General features: G+C 63.3%; 2 protein-coding genes and 1 long non-coding RNA gene across 6 annotated transcripts; 2 read left to right on the forward strand and 1 right to left on the reverse strand.

Moving 5' to 3' along the window:
• Positions 1-259: 259 nt before the first annotated feature.
• LOC125752348 (uncharacterized) lies at positions 260-2,904 on the forward strand. The gene is made up of 2 exons (XR_007401628.1): positions 260-2,073; positions 2,420-2,904. It is a non-coding gene; the product is annotated as an uncharacterized LOC125752348 (long non-coding RNA).
• On the reverse strand, positions 2,645-9,135 carry LOC112662114 (lymphocyte antigen 6K-like). Of its 4 annotated transcripts, none has more exons than XM_025450477.3 (4): positions 8,998-9,135; positions 6,431-6,527; positions 5,466-5,567; positions 2,645-3,031 (listed from the first exon to the last, which is right to left on the reverse strand). In XM_025450477.3, the coding sequence occupies exons 2-4, from the start codon at positions 6,507-6,509 to the stop codon at positions 2,751-2,753; spliced, it is 462 nt and encodes a 153-aa protein (XP_025306262.3). In that variant the 5' UTR covers positions 6,510-6,527; positions 8,998-9,135; the 3' UTR covers positions 2,645-2,750. The 4 variants fall into 4 exon arrangements, with proteins under 4 accessions (XP_025306262.3, XP_025306263.3, XP_025306264.3 ...); XM_025450478.3 differs by lacking the exon at positions 8,998-9,135 and adding an exon at positions 8,685-8,737; XM_025450479.3 differs by lacking the exon at positions 8,998-9,135 and adding an exon at positions 7,504-7,956.
• Positions 8,924-13,805, forward strand: LOC125752366 (glycosyl-phosphatidylinositol-anchored molecule-like protein). Its single transcript, XM_049093070.1, has 4 exons — positions 8,924-9,284; positions 11,176-11,261; positions 11,732-11,839; positions 13,438-13,805. The coding sequence occupies exons 2-4, from the start codon at positions 11,198-11,200 to the stop codon at positions 13,803-13,805; spliced, it is 540 nt and encodes a 179-aa protein (XP_048949027.1). The 5' UTR covers positions 8,924-9,284; positions 11,176-11,197.
• The last annotated feature ends 7,891 nt before the right edge of the window (positions 13,806-21,696 follow it).

Below are 21,696 nucleotides of genomic sequence, written 5' to 3' on the forward strand. Positions count from 1 at the left end.
GGCCATGCGGGACACTCCCGCTGCCCCCGGGCCCAGGCCATGCGGGACACTCCCGCTGCCCGACCTGCCCTGTGACCCCCTGCAGCTGAGGGTGGGGGCGCACGCCCACCTCCTGACCTGGGGCGTCCCCTGGAGGCCGACAGGCCACCTGCAGCGGGCCTGGACCCCGCCACCCCCGCCCCCCGCCCCCCGCCCCCCGCAGGGCTGAAGGCGACCCCCCCCCCCCAGGTGATGGGTTGGGCTCCAGGAGGGCCCTTGCCTTCGGCCACGCGGCTGGACTCCCAGCAGTGGTGGGTGGGTGTCCAGGTTGCACAGTGATGAGGCCGGCTGCGATCGCAGGGCCAGGTGGCCAGACAGCACTGACGGGGACCCAGCGCACGACACACTCCGCAGGATCTGTGTGTGCTTCGCACTTCCTCCGTGGGATCGGCTCCTACCCCGGGACCCCGGGTCTCCGTCATCTCATCATCTCGTTCCCCTTCGGCTCCGTGTTCTCCACATTCAAAAACGCAAAGCTCACCCCTTCAAACTTGGGTGTGGGTAAGGCTGGCGCCAGCATTCTCACAGGTTGCACGTGTGTGCGTGTGTCTGCCTCTTCCTACGTGTGCCCGGCGGACACCCAGCTCGCTCAGCAGTTCCAGACGGGATGGCATGAGGCAGTGGGGGGGCCGTTGTGGCATCTTCCCCATCTGACGGCCGTCCCGGTCTGACCCGGGCTCTGAGGGGATCCGAGGCTCTCCCGGCTAGGCCTCTCCCGGGCCACGCGCCAGCAGCGCTCTGCCTGTCACCAGGTGTGTCTCTATTCCCGGGGCCGTGGGAGAGACCCTGAGGGCGTGGGGGCTCGCGGTGCGTTCCTCTGCCCCCTCGGCCACTCGGGGCCCCGTCCCTCTAGGCAGCTTGCGCAGCACGTGGCAGGGGAGCACCTGTTGGCTCTCTGTCCAGGGCCCATCCCCCGGCCGCCTGAATACCCCGGTATTGGGGGTGCAGCGGTTTCCTCTTGGTCACAGCTGCCTGCGCTGCCCCAGGAGCAGTGGCCCTGGGGGAGGGGACCCACCAGCCCAGGGGCCCCCACAGAGTGCACTTGCCCGTGGTGACACTAGGCTCTGGGCTGCTGGCCTCTGCACGCCGTTCCCGTGAACAGGAAAAAACACTTTTCTCCTCCTCCCCGGAAAGTCACAGTGGTCTGGGACTTTCTGTCACATAAAGCAAAGCTCTTGGTGGGCAACGCAGTGGCCCCGCCAGCAAAGCCCCCTCGGACTGGTCCACGGTGGGGGGGCCATCGCTGCTCCTGCAGCAAGTACCCGGGGGACCGCTGACCCGACCCGACCCTCCGGGCGCTGCCTGCCGCTGTCGCCAGGGCGGGGCTCTCTCCAGGAGCAGCACTGCGGGCCCTGAGCGCTTCCCCTGCCTTGGACCTGCTCCCCTCTCCCGCCCGGCCATGAACGTCATGTCTCCATCGCCCCCTTGGAACCCACGGCCATCCGCTCTAGCCCTGGCAACCTGAGCATCAGCTCACAGGCAGGTACGACACGGCCACCACCGACAGCGCTGCCCTCCGGGGACCTCCGAAGGCCCCGCAAAAGGCGCGTCTGCGTCTGCGCCACGACGCCCACCCTGCTCCCACTTCACCAGCTCTGCTGCGAGGACTCGGCGCACGGACAGAGGACGACAAGCCGAGGGCACCCTCCTCGGACCCTGGCTCCGATCCTCCGAGCACTACCCCACCACCTCCTCCCGTCCACGGTGACTCTTCTGCAGTCTCTAGCGCACTGGGGGCCACATGTTCCCTGAGGCCTCCGAGCTCCTTATCCTGCAGCCGCTGACGCCTCCCACCAAGTCATGGACGGTGCTCCTCACGGTGTCCCCAAACAGCGCCAGCTCCACACAGAAGGACTCTCCCTACACCTGCTTCGGGACTCCGTGTGAGGTTCCACCACGCACACCCGTCCTTTCTTGGGAGATGCCGCGCTGCCGGGGGCCCTGCAGACTCTCCTATGGGTGACCTGTGGCCCCTCTTGCTCTTTGGGCAGAAGTGCCCTCATTTGCCTGCCCTGACACGAGGGGCCCCCCAAGGTGAGTGGTATGACCTGTGCTGCCCTCTGCCTGGCGGGCAGAAGTCGGACGAATGATCGGGGGCGACCCTGTGAGCCCACACACGGGTACCGCTTGCCAGATCAGGTCCAGGTCCATTGTATGGAATTCCCTATGTTCCGTCTCCTGGAGTCCGGGTGGGGGAGCTGAGTGCGAGCAGCCGAGGGGGTGCCGCCCCCATCAAAGGAAGGCTGTCCCCGGGATGATGGCCCCACCCCACGCCGGGGACTCCTTCCCTCCTGGGGCTCTCACGCTCACATCATCCTGTCTTCCTGGCCCTGGGCCCTCCCAAGGAAGCCCAGAAGCATGCGACCACTACTCTTCACAGGGGACACTCGGGCTCCCCTCCTCCAGCACTGACGCCCTCAAAGGCCAAGACGAGGAAAGAGGGTCAGAAATCAAGAGTGACAAGGCTGGTGTTCCAAGAGACACACTCGTCAGCGGGATCACTGTCAGAGGGTTTGGACTCACCCCAAGGCAGGCTGTGGGCTCTGACCAACTGGGTGTGGGCCCCGCCCCCCCGTCCTAAGGCCCCTCAGAGGCAGACGGTGAGTCAGTGGGCGGAAAACAAGTTTAATGCCACAGGTTCCAAGCATGAGCAGCGAGTCCACGTCATCTGTGCCACCTGCAGAAGGTGGGCCCGAGCCATGCTCTGTGGGTCACGGCAACCTGAGGCCCGCTAGCCCCGGGGACAGCATGAGGAGGGGCACCAGCCAGGCACTGCTGCTCCTCACGTCGCTCGCTCTCCCGGATTGTTCAAACTCTAGATCAGAGATCTCTGGTACCTCTTGATTACACAATGACCCTCCGCAGCACTTTGCATACAGAAAAGGCATAGGCTGTAGGAGAACAAAGGACTTGACTATCCGACCGATGTGTACAGGCATGGGACAATACTTCGAGCACTGCTTTGAAACATAGAAGAAACGTGGATATACTCCTAGAAGCAAATAAGAAAGAGAGAAATGAATGCCGTGAATCGAAAGCAGGTCCCCCAGAGCACCTCCTGCCTGTACCCACCCAGCCCTGACCCACTCGGGGTGCCCCCGCTCAGAGGCTCCTGCTTAAAGAGGCCCCTCCATCCAGGGGGGAGTCTGGAGCCACCGCCCAGGCGGATCGGCTCAGGCCTCTGTGATCAGAGTGCTTCCGGGGGGCGGGGGAGGCTTGGCTGCAGAGTGGCCTCGAGAGGTGCCCCCACCCCCGGCCTGTCCACGCCCACCGGGAGCCTGGGCCTGGGCTCTCCTTTTGGGACCTTACCGGCTGTTGGGCCTCAGCTTCTCACTACCAGGTGCACGGGCCTCTGAAACCCCGGGTGCACGTGCGAGCTCGGACTCTTGCCCGTCCTCGCCACTGCCCGGGGCTCAGCGCTGGCCTCTGGACGAGCCGCCACCCAGGGCCCGGGAGCCAGCGCTGTCGCCGTGCACCTGCACGGGCAGCAGGGTCGGCACTGTCCGCGGGGCCCTCTTCTGGCTTCACCTCATCGGCAGTTCCTCGTGCTCATCGCGTCCCCCCAGGAGCCTGTGAGGTCTGCGCGGGGCATGTGCGCGGGCCCTCCCGAAGCGGCTGCCAGACTGCCTCTGATCTGGGGAGCCCTGACCTGGCCACGCCCTGGGGTGCCGGCCTCCAGACTCCTCTTTGGGGGGAAGGGCTTCGTGTGGCCAGAGGCTCTTGGGGGATTCACACGCGACTGAGTGATGGTCTCCACACATCTTCCAGCACACGCATTCCTTCCAGAACATACGGCAGCCCGCGGCCCTACTCGGTGGCTCTCACGTAAAAGCTACTCTCCGAGGGACAGGGGACATCGTTAACACATCGTTCATTCAAAAATGAGTACAGGTCAGGCCGCCTGGCGGCTCAGACTGTTGAGCGTCTGACTCTGTTTCGACTCAGCTCCTGATCTCGGCGTCGAGAGGTCGGGCCCCGTGTTGGGCTCCAGGCTCAGCAGAGTCGGCTTGGGACTCTCTCTCCCTGTGCCCCTGCCCAGGTGCATGCACCACCTGAGCTTCCTCTCCCTCTCCTTCTCCCTCTCCCTCTCTCGGGTACTTAAGTAAATGCTTAGCAAAATAAAAATGGACACAAATACACCTCTGCTGCTTTCTTCCTACACCCACTATTTCCTCTTGTCCCACTCCTGGGGGTCGACCCCGGGGTGGCACTGGTCCTCCGCAAACTGGTCTCCTCGGCCACCTGCTTCCTTCCAGTCCTGGTCGCAGGATCTTGCTCTCCAATTTTATTTAAACATCACTACTTTGTTGTATATTTTTTCTTGTACTTTGATTTGCCAACATATAGCATAACACCCAGTGCTCATCCTGTAGTGCCCCCCTCAGTGCCCGTCACCCCACCCCCCTCCCACTACCCCTCATTCATTTCCCACAGTTAGGAGTCTCTCATGTTGTGTCACCCTAATATTTCCCACTCATTTTCTCTCCTTTCCCCTTTAATCCCTTTCACAATTTCTTAGTTTTCCCAAATGAGACCATATAATGTTTGTCCTTCTCCGACTGACTTACTTCACTCAGCACGTGGAAGCACATGGTGGGTATTTGTCGTTGCTACTGGCTGAGGAACGTTCCACCGTATACACGGACCACAGCTTCTTCATCCTCATCTGCGATGGACACCGAGGCTCCTCTCACAGTGTGGCTTCTGTGGACATTGCTGCTGTGAACATCGGGGTGCAGGTGTCCCGGCCTTTCCCTGCATCCGTATCTTTGGGGTAAATCCCCAGCAGTGCAATGGCTGGGTCGTAGGGCAGGTCTATTTTTAACTCTTTGAGGAACCTCCACACAGTTTTCCAGAGTGGCTGCCCCAGTTCACACTCCCACCAACAGTGCAGGAGGGCTCCCCTTGCTCCACATCCTCGCCAACGTTTGTTGTTTCCTGTCTTGCTAATTTTCCCCATTCTCACTGGGGTGAGGTGGGATCTCCTTGTGGTTTTGATGTGTGTTTCCCTGATGGCCAGTGATGCGGAGCGTTTTCTCATGTGTTTGGTGGCCGAGTCTATGCCTTCTTTGGTGAAATTTCTGTTCATGTGTTTTGCCCATTTCATGATTGGTTGCTTGCTTCTTTGCTGTTGAGTTTAATAAGTTCTTTATAGATCTTGGACACTAGCCCTTGATCTGATATGTCATTTGCAAATAGCTTCTCCCATCCTGTAGGTTGTCTTATAGTTTTGTTGACCGTTTCCTTGGCTGTGCAGAAGCTTTATTACCTGATTGAGTCCCAACAGTTCATTTTTGCTTTTGTTACCCTTGCCTTCATAGAAAGGTCACTTTGAGATTAGTTATTCCTTGAGGAGTAAAACATGACAGACCCTGATTCCATTTGCTAACCTGCCTGTGAACCCCAAAATGAACAGAGATACTCACTCATGGCAACGGAAGCACAGAACTGTACACCCTGGGCACATTGTGTTGGATTCCGGCAGGCGAATGTATTCTCTTTCTCACAAACGTGACACCTCAGCAGGCCTGAAAGGAGGGATAAACACAAAGCAGAATGTTCCAGTCTCCAATCCTACGAGGTGAACGCCCACCATCCCCTCCCTCCTCCACGTGACCACAACCAGTGGGTCCCGAGTCCTCGGTCTTCTCTCCTGGGGGGTCCCTCCGCCTCCCCCAGGCTGACCCACACCCGGACACCAGGTACGGCCTCACACACACACACATATGGCACTGCACCCGCACAGCCTCACCGCAGCCTGCGCACGCACGCCTTCCCGCACAAGCATGCTCCCCACACTCACAGGCCTGGCGTCTCATGCTCAGCGGCTCGCGAGACTGGCCGTCTGCTCTCGCAGGCCCTCCCCACTGGCCTCCCGGCCCAGCTAACCGCCTCCAGCACCCGCTGCACCCTCCTCGACCCCCAGGGCCTGCACCCTGGCCCCCATGCCGTTGCCCACTGTTGGGTCACTATGAGGACAGTTACCCACTCCCAGGAGAGAGCTGGTCACCTCTCGCGGCGGTGCCAGTCCTCCAAGACAACGCTGGAGGGTCCCAGAAGGACCAGGTGGGCTTAGCTCCCCCGATGGCTCCCAGGAAGACAGTGTGAGGGGACACCGCGGGGACCACGGGGTGCTGTGGGGGACACCGGGATTCCGGCCATGACTACGCCTGCCCCCCCTTGGCGGGGGGCCCAACACTAAGAGGCTGCCCCATCAGGCGTCCCTATCTGTGGGCCACTCTCCTGACGCTGTCCTGCTCCCAGCTGCCTGTGCTCTTCCCGTCCAGAACCAGCTGGGGCTGTGGGGGCGACTGGCCGGGTGGCCACTCTGTGTCCCAGACTCATCATGGCCTGCCTCCTCACAGCAGGAGGCCGAGGGACCCAGCCTTACCCTGTGTTCCTGACACGGTGACATTGGTCTCCACCCTCGGCAGGTCCACGAGCAGGAGCAAAGCAAGGAGGATCATCATTTCCCGCGGTGCCTGGGCCTGGATGCAAGGAGTGGGCACACGTGGTCACCTCTGGCTTCCTCCGTGTCCACCCCAAGGCCACGGGAGGCTGGTCGGTCATCTGGGGACAGCGGGCACCATGTAGCACATCCCGTGGCCTGCAAGCCCTATATGCCCGACCGTCCATGCCAACCAGATCCTGGGTCTGGCCCCACATGCCCAACCGCAGCACCCATAAGTGAAGCCACTGACTTTCCTCAAAGGATGGGTCCTTTGTTTTCGACTCCCTCAGAGACATTCTCCACGTTGGGGCTCTCACCCTACTGATCCTAATACAAGCAGTGGCTGGGTATGTGAGTGACGCGCTGCCCCTGCTCTTTTATTTTATTTTTTTAAAGATTTTATTTATCTATCCGTGAGAGACACAGAGAAGCAGAAACACAGGCAGGGGGAGAAGCAGGTCCTGCAGGGAGCCCGACGCGGGCCTCGATCCCCAGACCTGGGATCACGACCTGAGCCTAAGGCAGGATGTCCAACCGAAGAGCCACCCAGGCGTCCCTGTCCCTGTTCTTTTGAACGTTTCTTTTGATAGCTCAATTCTGTACTTTTGGTGCGGTTTTACCTTCACACGTAGATCTTTTGAAGCAACTTTCCTTCTCCCTGTTGCCCGACTGACTCTACTCCCCGTTTGTCACTTCCCCATGGAGCCGTGTCCTTCCTGGTCACCCGATGAATCATGGCCGTTTGCAGGCAGTGAGCCTGTCCCCCTCTCCTGTCTCCGGGTCCCTTCCTTACTTCCATGATCTCTCCCCCCCCCGCCCCCCAGGAGGCGGCAGCCGGAAGCATGGAGCCCTACCCGTTGGGAGCTGGGCACCATCGTTCCCAGAAGAAAACACTGGCCGAACCGAAAACCAAACACAGCTCTAGGCCCCTCGGAGAACTGGGGTCACAGAACTGACAGCGCCCAATCCCGTGAGCGAGGTGCAGCCCGCGACGAGCCCCGAAAGCCCCTTACCTGCAGCAGAAGCTGCCGGAGCCTGAGGCCGGGAGCAGCGCTCACATGCAATTGTGCCCAAGTGCTGGAGGCGGGCTGTGAACAGCAGTGCCCGGGAGTCCCCCGCGCCCAAGAGCCCACGACCAGCCTCGGGCACTTGGCCACCAAGCCCTTTCTTCTTCTTTTGAAAGGACAGCAGCTGCGAGTGCCACAGAGCACACCCTCCGTCCTGGGAGCGAGGCCCCGGACGCACAAACTGGCTCGCTCGGGGACGTGACACCTAAAGGCACTAGAGCTACAGCTGACATCCCACAGAGTCCCGGTCCCAGGGCCCTGCACGCGAAGCCTCACGCTCAGGGCCCGTCTCCCCCACGGCCTATTAACGCCCACCGCGGGCCCACTGTCAGCCGGAAGACCAGGCGAGCCCGGAGCCAAGGAAACAGCTTCCAGAGGCCAAGGCAGCGGGAGGACAAGACCTCTACAACAGAGACGTCCCCGTCACGGGACAAGCGACGGGAAGGGACCAGGATCGGGACCCGCAGAGCGCCAAAGAAAAGAAAGCAGACGATGCGTGAGAACCCGTGTACCGTGGGTGTGCAGACGGAAGGTCTGCGAGTCACAGCGAGGTCTGGAGCCCACAACCACCGTGGCGGACACGAGCAACGCTGCCCACGGCGCCTCAGTGGACTCACAGCCACGGGGACCCGGGGAGCCTGAAGCCACGTCACAGCCATCTCCCCAGAGCGACCCCAAGACGGAAATTGAGAACACAGATCACCCCACGCGTGCGGGCCCGTGCTCCTGAGCAACACAGGGCCGTTGCAAGGCCCGGGGAGGAGCAGAGAAGGGCCCAGAAGAACCCCCTGTAGTCCTAGCGGCACGTCAACCGCCAAGGGCTTTCCAGCGCTCCTCCTGAGCGACACGACCCTGACGACGGTGGAAGCCGAGCCACCACGCCGGGTGCCGCGGCCGAAACCGACACCGAGAGGCCCGCACACGCGCCGGCACCCAGCCCGGCACCTGCACACGGCAGCGAGTCGAGGTGCAAACGTGAAGGAACGCGGCGCCCAGACCCAGGCAGAGGACGGCGAGGACCCGGGAAGGGGAGCCGCGCTGCCCCTCGCGTCAGGCAGCCCGCAAGCCCCGGCGCGGTGACCCGCGGCGAGGCTCGTAGCCAAGGCGTGCGCCCCTGGAACCTGCACCTGCAGGAACGGACCCTCCACGCGCCGCACGACGGGGTCTGGGCAGCGCCGCCCGGGCGGGACGGCGGCCCCGCGGTCGTGCGTGTCCCCAGCCCGGGCGGGACGGCGGCCCCGCCTTCCTAGCAGAGCCCGGCGGAGGCGGCGCAGGGGCGGCCCCGGGAGCGGGCGCACAGCACGGCCCGGAGCGCGAGCGCCACGGCCCAGAGCACGACACGCGGAAGCAGGCCAGGGCCGGGGGCGGGTGCACGCCGCCGCGGAGCCCCGCCCACGCCAGAACCTTCTGGAACCCGCGGCCGCGCCGCCCGCACCGCACCTGCTGTCAGGGACGTCGCGCTGCCAGCCCCGGGGGCTCAGCCCAGGACCTCCGGGAACCTTCTGGAACGGAACCTGCCGGGGGCGGGGGCGGGGGCGGGGGCGGGGCGTCCTGCCCGCGGACCCTTCTAGAAGGCCTCGGCCCAGGGCGCGTGCGCAGCGGCGCAGGGCCTGGCGGGACTCGAGCGGCCGGAGACCCCGAGGGGACGCGCCGCCGGGGGAGCGCAGTGTGGGCCTGAGCGTCGTCGCGCTCGCGGGTGGCGGCCGAGCCTCCGAAGGTTCTGGAAGGTCGCCTTGGGGCCGCGTGTGCGCGGGAGGAGCAGGGGCTGCGGGGGGCGGGGGGGACGGCGGGACGGTCTTGAGGGTCCACGGAGCGCGCCAACCTACCGGGCGCCCTCCCCCGACGGCCCCACCCCCGGGTCCCCTCCCCACCCCCCGGTCCCCTCCCCCGACGGCCCCACCCCCGGGTCCCCTCCCCACTCCCCGGTCCCCTCCGACGGCCCCACTCCCGGTCCCCGAGCCCGACGGCCCCACCCCCGGGTCCCCTCCCCACCCCCCCGGTCCCCTCCCCCGACGGCCCCACCCCCGGGTCCCCTCCCCCCGACGGGCCCCACCCCCCGGAGCCCCTCCCCCGACGGCCCCACCCCCGGGTCCCCTCCCCCGGGTCCCCTCCCCACTCCCCGGTCCCCTCCTCCGACGGCCCCACACCCCGGTTCCCCTCCCCCGACGGCCCCACACCTCGGGTCCCCTCCCCCGACGGGCCCCACCCCCCGGATCCACTCCCCCGACGGTTCCGCCCCCCGGGTACCCTTCCCCGACGGCCCCACCCCCCGTGTCGCCTCCCCCGAGGGTCCCACCCTCCGGTACCCTCCCCCGACGGGACCCACCCCCCTGAGCCCCTCCCTCGACGGGACCCACCCCCCTGAGCCCCTCCCCCGACGGCCCCACCCCCGGGTCCCCTCACCTTACGGCCTCACCCCCCCGGGTCTCCTCCCCTGACGGGCCCCACCCCCCGGGTCCCCTACCCCGACGGGACCCACCCCCCGGGTCCCCTACCCCGATGGACCGCACACCCCGGGTCCCCTCCCCTGACGGACCCCACCCCCCGGGACCCCTCCCTCGACGGGCCCCACCCCCCGGGTCGCCTCCCCAGACGGGCCCCAACCCCCGGGTCTCCTCCCCCGACGGCCCCACCCCCAGGGTACCCTGCCCCGACGGCCCCACCCACGGGTCCCCACCCACGGGTCCCCTACCCTGACGGGACCCACCCCCCGGATCCATTCCTCCGACGGGCCCCACCCCCCGGGTCCCCTACCCCGACGGGCCCCACCCCCCCCGGGTCACTTCCCGCGACGGGCCCCACACCCCGGGTCCCCTCCCCGGACGGCCCCATCCCCAGGGTCGCCTCCCCCAGCGGGCCCCACCTCCCAGTTCTGGCTTCCATACCCCGACGGGCCCCACCCCCCTGTGCCCTCCCCTGATGGGCCCCAGCTGCCGGGCGACCTCCCCCGACGGACGGGTCCTAATCTAGTCACGTGCCCCCACATGACTCAGGGTCACCCCCACAGCTTATGCCCCCCGCCCCGCTGTAGGTCAGTGATTCCCGACCAGCACCCTTGCCCCTGAGGCTCTGCTGTGGGGGCTCAGCCGTCCCCAATGTGCACCTCGGGGTCCGCTGATCGTGTGCAGGCACTGGAGTGGCAGGAGGTTCCCGGGGCGCACTGCTGATCCTATGCAAGTGAGGCCTGCGCTGTCCACGCTGCACTCACCTCCCGTCCCTTGGGTGTGCGCATGCTGGCAGAACAGGAAATAGCTGGGTGCACGGCGCCCCGCCGGTGCCCATGGTGCTCCCGAGGGTGACGGGACAGAAGGGGAATCATCGGGGGCCTCGGGGAGCCCGGGGCAGGGGCAGCACCAGAAGCGGGCTGCGTGGGCTCAGCTCTGCAGGTGGAGGGGAGGGGGCGTCCCCTGGAGGGCCCGGCAGTGGGGAGAGGCAGTGCTGTGGGTCTGCAGGGAGGCAGGTGCAGGTGGGGAGGCGGCGGAGAACTGCGCGCAGGTGGCTGGTGCTGCTGCCGGCTGCTGACCCTCCCGGGAGCCCTGCACCCTGCACACACGCACCCCGGGAGGTGCTCTCGGCCCCCGCGGAGCTGCCCACACGTGCACTGTCTCCTCGTCGTAGGTTCCAGTCCCTGCAGGAAACGATGCTCTTCTGGGCCTTGCTCCTCGCTGTCGGGTGGCCCGAGGTCACCCATGGAATTGAACATTGTGAGTATCAGAGCCTCTGCCGGTGTTGGAGGCGACAAGAATTTACTGTCCTCCAGAGTCAGGGAAAGGATTCGAGAGGACCTTGTCACCTTAGCCAGCAGGGAGGTCCTTCGTCATGCCCTCGGTGGCACGGGGTGGACTGAGTGCCCCTGAGCTCCAGAGGGTCAGGGGGGCGATTCTAGCCAGAGCCGGCGGAGGTGGCTGAGTCCAGGCACATGGGGGGCTGGGGGCACACGGCCTCTTGTGACTGTCAGGCCTCTGGGACAGACGAAGCCTGTGTGCAGAGCACAGGGTTGCGTGTCCCGGCCTCTGGGGACAGGAACACCGCCTGGCCCCTGCTGAAAGCTAATCCCTGCCAGAGCAGACGTCCTCTCAGGCAGGGGGTAGGGGTCCGGGGTCCGGGGTCCGGGGTTGGGGTCGGGGGAAGTTGCACGTGGAGCCTGAACCTGATGCTGCTGAGTCTCTTCCAGGGCCCTATAATATGAGATGTTATGATTGTGCAGTTGTCAACAATTTCTATTGTGCCACAACTAGGGCGTGTGAGGAGGATCGGAGGCGCTGCCTGACAATCTCTGTTCGTAAGTATCACTTTGTCTTTCCTGCACCTTGTGGTTTAGCCACCGCTGCCTGAGCAGTTTCAGGGAGAGGATCCAATTGGTTCTTTCTCTGCCTCGGGTCCCGTAGCTAGGCCTGCCCTGTCCCTGTCATGGGAGCACATCCCAGGAACTAGGCTGAGCCCCAGAAAAAGGCAGTGTGTACCGTCTCCAACAGCCACATGACCCACGATGTTGGGCTGCAGTCCCCTCCCCCGACGGCCCTGAGACATCCTGAGATGTCTCCAGGGGTCTGCGGGCTTATTGCATCTCAGGGGTCCACCCCACGACAGCCCTCGGTCATGTCTGTTGGCACCCGGGTGTAACCTGGGGGATTACTTGTTTCCCATTTGATTGTGGCCGACTTGGCAAAGGCTTCCAGCTACGCAGACCCTAGAAGCAGACGCACTCTCAGGATGCCCCTCTCGTAGAAGTCACGGACAGTTGTAGGCACAGGCTCAGAGGACACTGAGAGTGTGGCCTTACAGGGCACCCTCCTCTAACTGAGAGGCTCCCGTGCCCTGAGCAGGGGTCCCACATCCAGGGCTCTAACCTGAAGAACACGAACAGCCAGAAGTCAGTGACCACTCGACCCGGAGGGCTGAGCCTGAGAAGGAGGTGGAGGCCAGGTGTGTGGCCCTGCTCAGGGCGTGTCCCCAGGCCCTGTGCCCCCCAGCGTCCCTCCACATCATCCCCTGCCCTTCTGTGTCCCGAGCCTCCTGCAGAACAGTCCTCTTGCTGCTCCCTCAGGGTTGTGCCAACTGCCGTACCTCGCGGGCATCTGCCCACTGGGGACTCAGGTAGGAGCTCGAATCCGGCCTCTGTCCCTGCACCGGGCACCTGTCCTGTGCGGGTCTCGGCCTGTGAATGGGTGGTGACGTGGCCGGAACGGCCCCATGGTTCTTAACGGGATTGCAGGGCGCCCTCAGCGGGGGCCATCGGGAAACCTCGGAACGCTAGGGCCCGGCGCTTACAAGTCCTAGAGCTGGCAGGGCGGCCTGGAGGCGCACGTCCAAGTCCTGGGGAGCAGAGGGACCGCACGGGCTTGGGGTTCTGCTTTTCTTGGGGTCGAGGCGGGGGACCTAGGGATTCTCGGACACATCATTCACCGGCGCAGCTAAACCAGAAGGAGAGGAGTTGAGAACGCGGGAGAGGAAAACCAGGAGACCCGAGTGATCACCTCCGGACCCAACCAAGATCTCGAAAGCAGAGGAGCCTCGGGTGGCGTGGGTGTGTGGGTGCTGGCTCTTCACCTGGTCAGCGCCTGGGGGTTGGTTTACTCCGGGTAAAAGTAAACTGGCTTTGCAGCAGGGGGCTTGGCACCCACGGCTTGTCAGGCCCTTGCATCACAGAAGGAGAAGGACCACCACCAGGGCCGCGCTACGGCGGCCTGTCTGGGAGACCCGGGGAGTCGTGCGTGGCCGAGGTGGGATGACTGCTCCCGGGGGCTGGGGACTCTCTTTCCCCGCACCTCACCCTCTATGGCTCTGGGGTATGCTTGGCCCAGAGAGAGCTCGCCTGAGGCCGGCAGGGCTCAGGGAAGAGAGGCCGATGCTCTGGGAGCTCGTTGTGGTCTCACGCAGTGGTGGACGCCAGGGGACTCCAGCCTTCCTCGCTTCGTCCTGCTCCGTATCCAGCCCACCATCCCCGTTGCTGGGCCTCTAGACCAGGAGCGGTTCCTAAGAGCGCGGTAGTTGCTTGGCTGCTGGCCTGCATAGGCGACAGGTGTGTGGACGAGCACTTCAGAGAGTCTCCAGAGGAGTTCCTCTGGGTGGGCCGGAACGGGAGGGCAGAGAAGCGTGGCGTCCGTATTTTCCTGCCCCGTGGGCTCTTTCCCTCGCCCCCCAGGCCTGAGCTTCGGGTAGACCTGGTTCCGGACTGGCCTTCTGATCACCAGCCTGCCGTTGAGACTCGTCCGTCTCTCAGCTCCTCCCGCACTCATGGAAGCTAAAACACCTGCGTTTAATAACTCATCCCCGAGGGCTTCAAGACGCATGCTTGCTGGGTGATGGGCAATGAGGAGCACGCTTGCTGTAATGAGCACCGGTTGTCACATGCATCAGAAAATCATTGCATTCTATTTCTGAAACTACATACGGTATATGTTACCTAAGTTGAACTTAAAGTAAACACTTCTTAAAGAAGATAGTTGGAAACACTTTGCAAAATAAAAATATAACAAAATAGGGAGTGTTTTTTCTCTTTTCGAAGGGAATGTAGGAGAATATCTTTGTATCCGTGGGTAATGACAAATTTAAGAAAACTGAACAATTCAGTGGTCGTCATATGTGGGAAGACTTGTAAATGGGATTCCTTAGAAATTCACAACCTTTGCCCCTGAGACGATACTGATAACGACTGTGAAATAGAGTGAACTTCGTCCTACAAATCAGTAACTGAACTAGCAGATCATTGGGTGGAAATGTGAGCAAAACACTTGAAGGCTGTTTACCAGAAAACGATATCCCAGTGGCTAATAAATATTTGGAAAGATGCCCAACATCGTTGTATCGGTGGAAATGCAACACGAAACCACGACGCAGTAACACCAAAAGGCACCACTGAACATTCACAGGTGACCACTCATGTGGTGGCAAAGGTTTTGAAGTGCACACACTCCTTTGGAGGATAAACAGGTACTAGTGGCCTGGAAAATTCTTCAGCAACATCTGTGAAAGCCAAACATCTGCATCGTAGGATGCCGCGTTACCACCTAGAACCGACGCACTCTCACCTCAAGAGGACAGACTCTTCCCCGCAGTGCTCTCCGGGGGTAGACAACCGCCAGAAAGAGCCCTGATGTCCATCAAGCGTCAAGTGTGGACTATTCGTCAGTAGGCAAGTATACGACTATGAGAGCGAAGCACGCACGACAGTGGGCCACAGCAGGGGGGGATCTCCCAAGCACAGAGTAGAGACAAGAAGCCAGACGCCAAAGCAGACATGCAGGATTTCATATTCACCAAGTTCCAAAGCAGGTAAAACTAACACGGAGGCTTACAAACCCGGACACCACTTCTCTTTGGCCTTGGCTCCTTATGGTGCCTGATGGAGGGACAGAGGCAAGAAACGAGGGTTTTCATCCAGTTCTGTTTCTGGAACTCGATGCTGGTTATACGGTCACGGGCACTTCATGAAAATGCATCCAGCAGTCGCCCTGTGATCATGCGCTCTTCTGTAGAGCGTTGGCCTCTCTAAAGCCTTTGCGTGGCGCGTAAAGCAAAGCAAGTGCCTGGAGCCACATGTTGGTTCCTCCTCTTTAACCCCAGAGCCGTGAACTGATACGTCAACTGTGGCAAGTTCCAGGGAGAAAGAATCGAGTCAACACTGGGGTCACCGGGGGAGCAGGACTCGTGAATGAGGGCGGAGGAATTTCAACTCCAGGCCTCTCAAAGAGGCCTCACGTGGATCCTCACTCAGGTGGCCTTCGTTGGCCGGGGCTGTTGGGTGTGCCCACCAGTGAAGGCGGTCACAGTGGCTGTGCGATCCTGCTTGCGACAGGGCGTCCCGCCTGCGCTGGGGAGCAGGATGGCATTAAGGGTGCATCCACACGTATATTGTGCCAGGAGCCGGGAACACCTGGCTGAGGGGCCCAGGCAGGAGCTCGTCCTCGAGGGGCCGCTGCACATGCAGAAAATCAGGTGAGGGCCACACTTACGGGGCCACTCCACTTCAGGGACTGCGTGATCCCGTGGGTCATAAGCAATTCTATTTCTAGAGCCCTGGAATTCTTAGGCCAGATAACGAATGGGGAATTCCTGTGTACAGCATGCGCCAAGGTGCCGTCACACTACGTAGGCAGCGCCGGGGCCAGCGATGAGGTGGCGGTGTAGACAGAAAAACACCTCCAGGAGAAGTTGTTCACGGACGAACTCGGGTGTTACCAGCGAGGAGTCCCAGGCAACGTAGATGCGTTTGCTGATGTAGACGGTGGGCAGGGAGGTGGTACTGGGTGGAGGGTGCTTGAATGTTTGCAAGCAGAAACCCTGAAATCAATGGTTTTCATCTCTATTTTTCTAGGTTTGAATGAACGTGAAATAATTGTTTACAAGAACTGTACATACAACTGCACGTTTGTATACCCATCTGAAGTACCTCCTGAAGCCCCAAGAGCAAAGTATTTCAAAACTAATAGTTACTATTTTGTTCGTTGTTGTAATACTATTAATTGCAATGAAGGTGGACCTTTAAGTCTGGATAATGATATAGTCCTTCAGAAGCCAATTGAAGAGCCTTTATCGGGAATTGTGCACTGGGGGGAGTACAGGTTTTATCTGACTGTTGCTTCCATCCTAGTCAGCAACACACTGACATGAGAGGCCCTCTTGGGGGGGGGGGGGTCTGGTCTCTCCCCCATTCCTCAGAGCAAGTTCACTCCTCTTCCTCCCTGTGAGCCAGGGACACTGACCCACCGGGCTCCCCGTTGGTGGCTAACCCCTTTCCAGCTTATTTCAAGAAAAGAATAAAGAACATTGTTGTTGGGTGTTGGGTACCGCTCACTGGGAGATTGGGAGATTTCTTGGCGGTTTTAGTATTTGAACAGTTCCTCTATAGACATCGTCTCACAAGTAGACCAAAGCATCCTGTCACTGTAGCAGACAGACACGCAGTCTCCTAATGAACAGCGCGAGAGTGACAGGACAGTGTGCGTGTCAGCTGAAAGAGCAGTCCCAGCTGCGCTCAGGCCCCCGGCACCTGGGCCACCTGGACTCCATGCTTCCAGGCTCACACAGGGATGATATGTGCAGGAGGGTCCTTGGCTGAGGGAGGGGCACCTGCTGAATTAGGGGGCGCCTGGCTGAAGTGGCCTGCCTGGACTGAGTGGGAGAACACATAGCTGAGAGAGGGGCCCAGTCAAGAGCCTGTCCTAGAGGGGCCACTCCACCTGGAGAAAATCAGGTGAGGGCCATACTTCTGGGTCCACTCCACTTTGGGACTATGTGATCCTGTGGGTTGTAAGCAATTCTATTTCAGGCTACCTGTCTGGGGTGGACCACCTGGTTGACGTGGGTGGAAGCCTGAGGGGGGAACACCTGCCTGAGGGAGTCCATCTGTCTGGGTAAAATCAGTTGTTTTATTGGGGTGACCACCTGTCTGTGGGAACAACTGAGGAGGTGGCAACCCTGCTTGGCGGGGAACCAGGTTGAGGTGGGGGAAGGCACCTGGGGCACTTGTTTGGATTGTGAGTCCAGCTTTCTGGGGGAATCAGAATTGAGGTGGGGCACCCCAGTGAGGAACTATCTTGCAAAGATTGGTCCCCATTTCTAGGAGGCACCACTTGGCCGGGGCGGGGGGGTAAGCTGCCTATGGGTAGAGATGCCAAGCTGAGGTAGTGGGCCCCTGCACCCTGCCATTGCACCTGGCTGAGGAGGGGTCCGTCTCCACGAAGGAAACACAAGTCACAGGGGTAGGAGACAGTCCCGGGGAGGAAGCGGGAAACACAAAGGTACAGAGGCTGGAAATGCCCCAGTGCTGTAACCCTGTGGGTCGATGGGATGACGCGCTCCGCTCCTTCCTGCCCTGGTCCTCGTAGAGGGAGAGGAAAGTAGCCCAGGCCCCTGTCATCTCTTGAAAAGATAAGGACCCATCAATCTTGTTCCTTCCCACACCCGGGAGGGGGCAAGGGCCTTACCTCCGGCCAAGCCACCTGGGCCCCCGGGCCACATGCCCCACCTGCTCTCAATGCCGTGCCGCCAAAAGGCCTTGGGCAAGTGGGAGTGAAGCACCCATCCATCTCTTTCCGCCTGCCCCCCCTCCTTGCCCTCCTCGTCCCCCTCACCCACCCCGTCCCCCTCCCCCCTCCCCCCGCTCCTCCCCCGCTCCTCCCCCTCCTCCCCCTCCTCCCCCTCCTCCCCCTCCACTCCGCCTCCTCCCTTTCCCTTCCCCCTCCTACCCCTCCCCTCCCTCTCCTCCCCTTCTCCTCCCCCCTGCCCCCTCCCCCCTCTTCCCCCTCCCCCCTTCCCCCCTCCCCCTTCCCCCTCCCCCCTTTCCCCCTCCCCCCTTTCCCCCTCCCCCCTTTCCCCTCCTCCCCCCTCCCCCCTCCCACCCTCCCCCCGCTCCCCCGACCCCTCCCCCTCTCCTGCCCCCCTCCCCCTCCCCCTCCCCCTCCCCTCTCCTGCCCCCCTCCCCCTCCCCTCTCCTGCCCCCCTCCCCCTCCCCTCTCCTGCCCCCCTCCCCCTCCCCTCTCCTGCCCCTCCCCCTCTCCTGCCCCTCATCCTCTCCTGCCCCTCATCCTCTCCTCTCCTCCCCCTCGCCCTCTCCTCCCCCTCCCCCTCTCCTCCCCCTCCCCCCTCCTCCCCCTCCCCCCTCCTCCCCCCTCCTGCCCCCTCTCCCCCCACACACCTCGCCCTCCCCCCTTCCCCTGCTGGCAAGCAGCCCACAGCCTAGTGTCAAAACGGGGAAGTGCGCTCTGTGGGGGCCCCTGTGCCGGCGGGTCCCCTCGCCCAGGGCCACTGCTCCTGGGGCAGCGCAGGCAGCTGTGACCAAGAGGAAACTGCTGCGCCCCCAATACCAGGGTATTCGGGTGGCCGGGGGATGGGCCCTACCCTGGCCAAGCCACCTGGGCCCCCGGGCCACAACCCACACCTGCTCTCGACGCCCGGCCACCAGCAGGCCTTGTGCAAGTGGGAGTGAGGTGCCCATCCATCTCTTTCGGCCTCCTCCTCCTCCTCCTCCTCCTCCTCCTCCTCCTCCTCCTCCTCCTCCTCCGCCGGCCCTGACCCCTGAGCCGGGTTTCCTGGCCTCGTCCAGGGACAGCTTCTCCCATGACGCGATCGAGTCGCCGCTCCAGGCCTCCGGGCGAGATAAAAGGACTGTGCTGACCGGGGACGGAGGGAGCATCGGAATGGCCTTCAGGACACAGGCGCGAGGGTGGCGGGCCGGGCCCTGGCTGGCCCTGAGCAGGGCACGCGCACTGGGCACCCGAGCCGCTCGAAACCAGGGCGGTGCTGCCCTTCGAAGCCGTGCCCCGCTGTCCTGGCAACAAGTGGATGCGAGTGCTGCAGATCTGGAGGCAGCAGGGCTCTGAGAGCCTCCACCTGGAGATGCACCGCACCTTCCAGGAGCTGGGGCCTATTTTCAGGTAAAGCCTTCCTGCCCGCCTCGCTGGGAGCACCCTGCCCGGCTGTCCCTCCCGGCTCCGAGTCCCTGCGGGTGCAGGACGCTGCGCGTCCCCAGCGGCCGCCTGGGGGCTGAGCAGTGGCTGCTCCGTGCCCTTGACCCCGGACACCCGCTGGGGCTCTTGTGAGGCTGCAGGGCTCCCCGGACGGTGACCCGAGAGGCAGAGGGCAGACGGCCGAGGGCGGACGGCCGAGAGGGAGAGGCTTCCCCGGTTAGACGGCGTAGGAGCCCGAGCTCGAGCCCTGTCCACGGCCCAGGAGGACGGAGAGGCCAACGGGAGCCAGGCCGGTGGCTCTGCACGGGGAGCCCCAGGGAGGCCCCGGCCCCAAGCAGGGCTCTGAGGTCTCTGTTCCTCAGGTATGATGTGGGAGGGACACACATGGTGCACGTGATGCTGCCCGAGGGCATGGAGAGGCTGCAGCGAGGGGAGAGCCCTCAGCCCGACACTAGCCCCTGGGGCTTCGGATGCGCACACCCCCACCCCCCGCCTCGCCTCGCTGTCCAATCTGTTAGCCCCTGTTGTCTTCTGCCCTCTGAGGAGCTGCCAACCTCGGATCCCCGTCGTGCTCGGTGCCATCTCAAGGGCCATACTCTGTGCCTGCAGTGCTCTCGCCCAGCCGAGAGCTACAAGCGAGGCAGGGAGTCGCCCCACCCCAGCCCCAGCCCCACCCCCACCCGTTGTGCTCAGTCCACTTGGGCTCCTCCTGGCCCTGCGGGGCTCTGGGTTCATGGTGGAAGCCCCCGCCGAGGGCCTGCACGAGCGGGTCAGGTTCGCGTTGACTAGAACAACAGCGACCCAGGCGCTCACGGGGACGATGGGCCGTGGAGATGACTCGCCAAGCAGGGAGGATGGTGAAGTCTCTGGCTGGCCGCGGGATGACCTCAGAGAAACCTCTAGAAGCAGGCTTGGGGCGCTCTCAGCCAGGCACGGCCACACGCTCCCTTGAGAGAGGGCCTCTGTGTGCCGTGGCCGCCCGCCCTGTCACAGCGGCCCCTCGGGCCTGACCCGGTGGCAGGAAGAGGCTTTGAACGGCGGAGAGCCGGCTGGGGTCTCCTAGCTGGCAGCAGCGAGCAGCCTGTCCCAGGCGGCCTGGCACAGCGGACACCCCCGGCTGGAAGGGGCCGAGGCAAGGCCGGGCGGGGGCCGCTCCGCTCGGCGTCTCCGGCCCCGGGAGAGCCGGCACTCGGTACCCAGCCGGGCAGCATCTGTCCCCGCGCGGAGGCCCCGGAGGAGGAAGAGACCTGGCGCCCTCGGCACGCCGTCGCCCTGGAGGAGAACTGCTGCCCGCGGCGTGGCCTTCCCCGGGCGAGGGGGACGGGGAGCCACGGAGACGAGCGGGGCTCCCCGACCCCACTGGCGCCCGGCCCTTCATCCCCCTCACCGCATGAGGACACCCAGCTCACGGGCCCCGGGGAGGACCCGGCAAGGTGGCACGGGCTGCGTGGGCACTGGCTGGACGGGGATGGCTTCTCCCGCCGCCCGACAGTCGCTGCTTTATCGGAGGCCCTGCTCCGTGGTGGCACGCGGTGGCCGGCAGGCCTGGGATGGCCGCTCCCCCGCAGGGAGTGTGCGTGTGTCGCTCTGTGCAGCGGGGTGCACGGCTCTGCCCCTCTTCCAGCGGCCCTGGCAGGGAGCACTGAGCTCGGCCCGGCCTCGCGGCCCGTCCAGGGCAGAGGAGCCGCCCGATCGGGTGGGCCCGCCCCGCCTCCCGTGCCCTCCCCAACCCCCACCCCCACCGAAGGACCTTGGGGTGAGGGAGACCTGCGCAGCGTGGAATCGCCCTGCCATTAAAGGGGGTCTTGGCCCCGAGCCGCGCCTATTTCCAGCATTCCTGCCATTCCGGGGACGGACACCAAGTAGGACCGTCCTACGAGGGTCCTACCCTTCTGTGGCTTCTTCCGCTTACCCGCGCACGGTCCCCCTCCACGCCCAGGGCCGTGTCCGGTGTTCACTGCCCGGCCTGGGGTCCCCCGAAGACGCCCGGGACGGGAATCCGCAGCTGACCTAGGGCGTCTGTCCCGGCGTCGGGTGGGAGCGGCGTCCTCCTCAGGCCCGGCCTCGCCGGGCTCGGCTTCCTCGGCTTCTCCCGCTCCTGCTGCACAGGACACGTTGCTCCACCTTCACCTCGGCCATGGCCTCCCAAAGTCCCCGTTCCGTCGGGTCCTACACCTCGCGTCCTCTCCCCCAGATACGGGGACCCACCCTCCCGACCCCTAGGGGCTGCTGTGCCCGCTGCGCCCTTGCCCATCATTCTACCCGTTTTCCAGGTTGAAGATGTCCTGCCCTTTGTGCCAGCCACGCCAGGCAATTCTTTTCTACATGTTTGTGCTGATTTGTACTTTCTAGGAGGGGAAGGACTGAAACAGACTCATCGGCCTCATGACATGGCCAGAACCTGAATACCCGGGCTGGAGGCGCGGCTGGGGGGTGAAGGATCCGTGTCACACGCCATCCTGGTGCCCTGGGGGAGCACCGGGCACACGGCATGTGCCACAGCCTCCCGCCTGCATTGTGTCGTCACGCTCTGTGTGTCGATGTTTTTTCACTTTCTTGCAGAAATATTTGCCCGCCTACTAGTACGAGAGGTCCCACAGTGGCTCTTTACTCGTGTAGCGTACCCTTTGGGCTGCAAAATATCCTGGAATTCGATGGTGGGGATGACTGCACAGCATTGTGAATATACTCGCCAACACTGAATTTCAGCCTTTCAAATGCTCAATCT

Source organism: Canis lupus, chromosome 13, assembly GCF_003254725.2.
Source record: "Canis lupus dingo isolate Sandy chromosome 13, ASM325472v2, whole genome shotgun sequence".
Taxonomy (NCBI): domain Eukaryota; kingdom Metazoa; phylum Chordata; class Mammalia; order Carnivora; family Canidae; genus Canis; species Canis lupus.